The sequence below is a fragment of the Falco rusticolus genome, chromosome 3, assembly GCF_015220075.1.
Source record: "Falco rusticolus isolate bFalRus1 chromosome 3, bFalRus1.pri, whole genome shotgun sequence".
NCBI classification, from domain to species: Eukaryota; Metazoa; Chordata; class Aves; order Falconiformes; family Falconidae; genus Falco; species Falco rusticolus.
Window position 1 is genome coordinate 52,043,712 of NC_051189.1, and position 7,372 is coordinate 52,051,083.

Sequence of the window (7,372 nt, forward strand, 5' to 3'; positions counted from 1 at the left end):
AGTACTTCCTCCTGCAATTTGGCTTTAGTATAAAATGTCATAGAACCTTAGGTATTTTTAAGACTTCCCCTAGGTTTATCAACTGATTCCTATGACTAGCTTTTTGCTTAGAACTGTAGTATTATGTGCAAAAATATCAGCACTGAGGAAATGTTTTGTGAATTGCTTCTAAAAGTTTTACTAAGGATTTCTGTGGGAGAGAGATAATTCAGTACCGTGGTATACCATTGTTAATAGTAGTGTTTTAACGGAAGTGGTTGTGTAATTCAGGTGACACTCCCTCTCCCCTGCCTTAAATACCACCCTGCCACCAGGTATAATGCTACTTGGTCCGCTTACCACAAAATAGACTCTGGGATTCTTGACTTGTATATTCTTGGGGCAAGATAGCAGATTGTGAAGACACTGAGGTAGGCTTAGGCATGGGAAACAGGTTCACAAATAGAGGACAGAAGACTTAAATATGTTTTACTTATCAGTTAACATTAGGAAGCTATTCATTGGTCCGGTCTTTTCACAAGATGGCCATTGTATGACATGTCTTTGGAAGAACAGTGTAGTCATGTGCCTTGAAACTTCTTAAAAACAAACAACTCCCCCCCTTTATTAATGCAGTACCTCTAAAGTAGGTGGACTACTTCTGTGGATATGCACTCTGATTGGATTCTAGCTCATGGGGCAGGCCTAAGAATACCTTATGTAGGAATTCCTAAAACTTTCTGGATCTTGTTACTATGTCAGTTGTTAGCGTTATGTGCAGGTTCTGTAGGAAGCTGGGAACACACTGGAATTCCTCACTATCCATATGTTTAGTGAGGATCTGTATATAGTGTACAGTATACTAGGAACCAAAGAAATGCTTTAAAGATTTCTACTGATGGATCTGAGCCAAGGGGAGAGCCACTGTAAAGAGTGTGTTAAGTGTGAGTCAGAGAACATTAAAACATATTTGATAGGAAGTAAGGACCCAAAGTTAAATTGAGCTGATAGTCGGACATAAGGATCAGTGAAGATACCTTAGCTACTCTCAGTGTGTGTATGTTTGCAAGGATGAGCATGTGTGTGGATGTAGTAGGGAAGAGGACATATAGACATGACCTTTTCTGAAGCTGCATTTAGTATCTTAGATTGCAACTGTTGTCCTTTCAAAGTCTACCTTTGTCTTGCTAGAAAAACCTTAATGTCTTAATGGGTGGGTGTGTATGTGAAACAAAGAGCATGATGAATCTGGGAAAGGCAGTGACTTCAGGGAAATTATTGTAGGCAACCAGTCAAAAAGACTTAAAAACTTCAAAGACATCAAAGACAAATGGCAGTAGGCACTCATGCATCCAGAGACTGCCAGAGTAGTAACTGAACTTCTGAATTCCTGACTTTTCAAAAATAAGTTTTCAGAAATCATAAACAAATGTATATTTTTATGGGCTGGTGACAGACATAGTACATTCTAAAATCTTGAGAAAACTTGAGGCTGGAGGGAATCATGTAAACTGGTAATACATGCTTCGAATGCAGAGAAATAACGATGCTACCTTCTTTTTCAGCCCAGAAGCACTAGAAATCCATGGATCTTTTACGTGGCTTGGGCAAACACAGTACAAGCTTCAACTTAAAAGCCAGGAGGTCTATAGCTTGCAGCTGAAAGCTTGCTTTGTTCATACAGGTGTCTATAATCTTGGAACCCCCAGAGTATTTGCCAAGCTAGTGGACCAAGTTACTTTGTTCGAAACGAGTCAGCAGAATTCCATGCCTGCACTGATTATTATCAATAATATCTGACTGCTTCCTGAAAAAAATCACACTTAATGAGAAATAAAATGGGATTCTTTTCTGATATTGCTGGTTGACATATTGCTGCAGGTTTTGGAAGTAGCACCTCAGACATCTAACTTGTTACTAAAGATTGTGTAGGAAAGAAAATAGCAAAATATTCAGGTGACTTGTCAGTTTGTTTCTCAATGCAATGCACGTTGGACTGAAAATACATTTATCCTTTTATAATGTATTTCTTCCCTGGTAACTAAGATATTCATAACACAAAATACTCTTCAGCTCCAGATCTGAACATATTTGTATGCCCTATGCCCTGTCAAAAATGCAGCTTGACTGCTGTTACAACTTCCAGCATGGTGTGTTTAATATTTGTGGCTGTATTAGGATATGGTTCAGGAAGAAACCCTCGTTGGCTCTTTCCTGTCTGAAGCCATTAGTCATGATAAACCCCAACTTTACTGTGAAGCTCAGTAAGGTCTCTCAAATCTGTTTCTGTTTCTCAGTTCTTTAGTTTAAAGTTTTGAGTTTTCATGTTTATGGAAACTAGTGACCTTTCGAGGTTTACATACAAGTCCCACCTAAGGTGTTTAAAAAATAATTTCTTCAGCCAGTTTGAGTATTTTCTCATTCATCTCAACACAGAATGCACTATTTCACAACCATGAGATTGTCATTTAAATTGTCACTTACTTTGTTATGTAACTATAACAATTGATCTGTTTTAAAAAAATCTACTCAAGATTTTCAAGAAATGTATTATATTTATAACAAATGTACTGTAAATAGAATAAAACATACACCATATTCACTGTATGGATTTGTGGCCTTTTCTTTCCTTTTTATATAGCTATAGCAATCTACAGGTGCTGATTCTGTATACATATTCTGTACTGTCTTCATCGTGGCCCTCTCTGTTCAGGTGCAGTTCCTGTCCTGTTGCTATGTGTAGTGCTGGTGTGCATTGAAACTCATAGTGGCAGCTGTATTTGCCTTTTGAGTTGTCCAGTGTTTCCAGGAGCAACGCAGAATTCGGCTGTGTAGGAGATCTCACTTATTGGCTACGTGCTGGGGAATTTTGAGTAAAAGCTTCTGAACGTGGGGAAGGCGATGTGAAACAATCAAGTGCAGCAAAACCAGGTAAGAGTAAGGAGTTATGGTTTATGATGAGTTAGTGAAGTACAAGGAAAATCTGGCAATCTGCTCTGGGTGCTTGAAGTCCTACGTTTCTTTATTTTGTGGCTGAAGGAAATTTTTTTTTCATAGGGCAACAATAGGCTTATGAAAAGGTACATCTGCCTTCAGATGGATTTTTTTCTTTTTTAGGTAAGGTTTCCAATTTTACTCGTATTCAGTACTACTGTATGACTGTCTACAAGACTTAAGACTTCCTGAGAAGTCTTAAAACCCATTCACAGCATGTGGCCTTTCATAGTTGTACTATATATGACTGTGGATCTTGTTGGTAAATCAATAGAATGCTTGTAATCTAACAATGAATATGTTGCTTCAGGGGTTGTTCTTTTCTGCTGTTAGGCAGATTGGATTACTAATCTTTCTAAATGATTCTTGGCATTCTTTAAGCCATGTCATTAGTCCTCTTTCTGACTTGGTACTCTCAGGGGAATAGTCATTACTGATGCCTTTCAGCTAGCCAGCAGGTAGGCTGTAACGTTCTAATCACGGTTGGTGTTCAAGACTTTTATTCAAATACTTGAGTAGCACAATGCCACATTATTCTGATAGCAGATGTTTCAACAAGAGTTTTGTGAGAGATGGGTCAGAAGTTTAACTGCTTTTCAGCCTTACCAGAAGAAACTGGTAAGAAATGGGTTCCTCTGATTTAGAAGTTGCACTGCTATAAAGAGCAAGCTTGCTGCAAGCTTGACTAACTACAGAACCTCCCAGACTGCTGTCCCGTTGGCTGGTGTATTACTTGTCAGTGATACTAACTCTTATGTGAAGTAAACCAGCACTTGCCATGTCTGTTAGTACTAATCTAGATAAAAAATGTGGTAACACACATTATGTAGCTTGGCTTGAAGGAAGTACTCTGTCTACATGGACCCTTATGTTTCTGGGGATGTTCATAGGATTATGGTGAGCTAATGACGTGACAGGAGGCTAAAAGAGTGGGAGTAGTGTTTTATTCAGCATGGGTAGAATTAGCAGCCTCCCTAGCATGCGGTTTTGAGATGTGTTTCTATGTCTGTGTCTCTACACATGATGCTTTTGTATGTATACCAAGTGTTCCCAGGGAGTTCTGCGAAGCTCAGCAGTATGGGCTGTCAAACCAACTATAAGCCAGACTTTGATTATGCTAAGGACATAGTATCAAATAACAAAAAAAAAAACAACCAACAAACTTAATTTGCTTTCTCTTCACACTTAAGTAAAATCTCCCCTTTATTCTCTTTCTTTACATGGTGATTCCAAAAATGCTGATGTTTGTAACTTGTCATATCCTAAGACCATTTACTGAAAAACAGTATCTGTGATTCGAACTTCTAAAGCTTGGTATACTGTTAGAGGAGGCCGCTGTCTTCCTGTGACTCTATCTTTGTAATCATTAACATCCTTTATTTCCGTATTGGCACTGGTTCTCTCATGGTGTGTTGCTGATTATGCACATTATGCTGTCTAAAAAGCATGGAGCTGTTCAAAATGGGTTTGAAAGGTAATCATTGGCATGTCAGAACAGAGGTTCATTTACGATGTGATTACTTAGGAGAGGAGTTAGCAGCTACGCCTGGCTCCTTAATGAGTTTTCATATGGAAGGCTGTGCCCGTGTGTGGACCTACAAAGGATGAAAACCAGTTGTGTTGAAATGAAAATTAATCTGGTCTTGCTATTGAGCAAATAAGTATCTCTGCAAAGGCTGAAACTCTACTACCTTCAGAAGAATCCTGTGAACCTCCTGTAAGGTGCAAGAGCATCCTAAGGTGTCTGTCACAAGAATGTTACAGCCCAGAGTAGATGAAAGCATCACATCTTGCTTTGAGATGGCTAGAAAGAGCCCTCAAAAATTACTAAATCCAGGGGATCTTTGTCATTTTTAGGAATCCAGTGAATTTTTGGGGTTTTTTTTTACTACTTCTGTAACATAAAACTATGAAACTTGCCAAGCTGGGTGTTTTGGTGTAAAGTGAAATACCCAGTTTCATTCTGGGCATGGTGGGAATTTTGGGAATAATTTAATCCTGTATTACTTAAAACACAAGTAATTCCATACATTAGTAGACTTGAAAAAAGGCTTTTTTATTTGAGCTGTGTCACCAATGACCTTGCTCCTGAAATTCTGGTGAATTCTGCCATCCCTTTCATTCTTCAGGGCGTGCACTACGCCATCCAGTGCTATGGGAATTCTGGTGGTTCTAGGCAGCTTTGCCAAAAACTGTTGGGACGCTGCACTGGCTGACTGCTATTTTGTGCAGTGCAAATCTGTAGTAATAAGGTTTTATAGCGTCTTCAGTAGGCCGTGAATGTGGCGTAGAAAGCACGCAAAGTTTTGTGAAAGCATAGTTTGAGAATGAAGGTAGTATCAGTCATGCAGCTGATGGCTTCTACGCTTTACATCACTTCTTTGAGAGTGAATTCTATTATCAGTCTGTAATGACATTCATGTACAGCTAAATTGTTTATTTGCGTGCTGCTACTTCTTTCTGTTGTAATTCAGCCAGCCTATTCTCATTTTAGGTCTGTCCTATAAAGCAGCAGAAATAATCTTCCTTGTTTAGTTTTCCTGTGCACATTGAAGTGGGATGACTAGTGCTCCATATATTTATAGTTTGCTTACAGAACTTGTGTGCATTCATTAGTATGTGTGACTTCAGGTGATATCTAGCGGTATTCTGCTTGTATGAACTGTCATGTCTCCAGAGCACTTGGAGTTGGTTATGACACTATCGGACAAAGATGCTGAGAAAGCTGCATGCCACGGAGAGTTAAAGGGATGTAGAAATCGTGCGGAGGGAATGGGCTGTGTGCCTCCGGATAGGAAACTCTGCCACTGGGAGGGCAAGGAGTAAGGGAGGAGCAGAGTAGGATGGGGCTTTCAAAATGAAAACTAGAGGCCTTCACTGTGACGAAAAACTATGATGGTGTCCAGATGGTGCCTGTAGGGAGAGTGATTGTCAAGGGAATAAACTCAACTGTTGCTCTTTTTGAACCAAAAGGAGCAAAATTTGGCTTTTAAAAAAAGATGATAGCTGTGATTCAGGCAAACGTAGTGAAAGCATGCAAGTTTAGTAGAAGGATTGAAATGGAAGAGGCAGAGAAACTATGGGAAGGAGAGAGATGGGATCTCACAGTTTGAAACCAGACGAAGGAAGAAGCTGAGCAGAGCAGCACAAGGGAAAGGACCAGGAGACCACAGGCAATGCCCATTCACAAAAAATGGTAAAAGTCTGTGTGCATCTTGAAGGTCCATTTGTTGTTCAGGCTCTTGGCCACAAATTCTGGAGTAATTATAGTTGGTGGTTGCTAAAAGAGATGAAACCTTTAATTATTCCGGGAGCAAGTAAAGACTGCTTTTAATGACTCGTACATAATTAGACTGGTCACTGTTATAACAGAAGGAGGAATGCCCAGAATCTCCTACATAAGCTTCATGAAGAGGTTCCATTTTGTGTTTTGGTTGTAGTATTTACCTGAACAGAGCTTTCTTTGATTCCTCTTGCTGTTATAAAATATGTCTATGACACTATAGCAAGATCTTGTGCCTTTTCTGGTCTCAATTTCAATCTACTTTCTCAGAAATAGTGGAAATCATACTAAATGCAGTATTCCCCTTGGATTGTGTACTTTTTTAGGAGGATTGCTTATTCTGATAAAGCTGTGGCATTTTACAACAACAGAACTTGTTGCCTCATCCTAATTTATAAGTTACTTAACTTAAAGTTAACTCTTCTGTGCATCAAAATGGGAAAAATAATCTTAGCTTTAAATTAAAGTTTAAATTATTTATGGCAAACTCATCTTTAATGTCTCTTAAACTACATTATTGAAATCCTGCTTAAACATTCTGTGTAGTGGAGTAAGGACTTAACTAGCAATAAATACCTAAAAGTCATAACTACTGCAAATTCACAGGGTTCTAACATAGTTGTCTGAAATAGTTCATAGCAAAAGCAGTACTAATTGTCTAACTTGCAGACAAAATGGCCATTTCTATACTTTTATGGTTGGTTTAATTTTAATTGACTGTTACTGTCTTATTAGAAAAATGTCTGCCAAATTACTTTAAATACGTTAAAAAATCCATCCATACAAGGGATTTAGAATTCTACAGAATGCTGGGCCTTTGCAGTCTGGTTATTGAGAGGTGATATTCTCTTCATATATTCATATATTTTCACTTCATGAGTGAAAAGCTATGTACTCCCTGCAGGAGTTGGTTACGACTTCAAGTTTAGAAGTCTGGTGATAATTGGTCTTTGTCACACAGCCTGGTTTGATACTAAATAGCAAGAAATCCTCTGAAGTCCACTTTATTTCAGAGCTATTCCCTAAAATAAAGTTTGAAAGATGCCATGTTTCTGAAATCATGCACTTGTCCTGGAAAGTCTTAAACTGTCTCTACAGTGAAACAAGTAGTACTAG

The 7,372-nt window shown here is 38.6% G+C and overlaps 1 protein-coding gene across 4 annotated transcripts in view; it reads left to right on the forward strand.

Moving 5' to 3' along the window:
• Positions 1-2,586, forward strand: part of TRAPPC8 (trafficking protein particle complex 8) — a 55,603-nt gene extending 53,017 nt beyond the window's left edge. For all 4 annotated transcript variants that reach the window (XM_037379364.1, XM_037379365.1, XM_037379366.1 and 1 more), the window contains one exon: positions 1,545-2,586. In XM_037379364.1, the coding sequence (XP_037235261.1) occupies positions 1,545-1,779 (235 nt within the window). In that variant the 3' untranslated portion in view covers positions 1,780-2,586. The remainder of the gene's footprint in view (positions 1-1,544) is intronic.
• Positions 2,587-7,372: the final 4,786 nt, after the last annotated feature.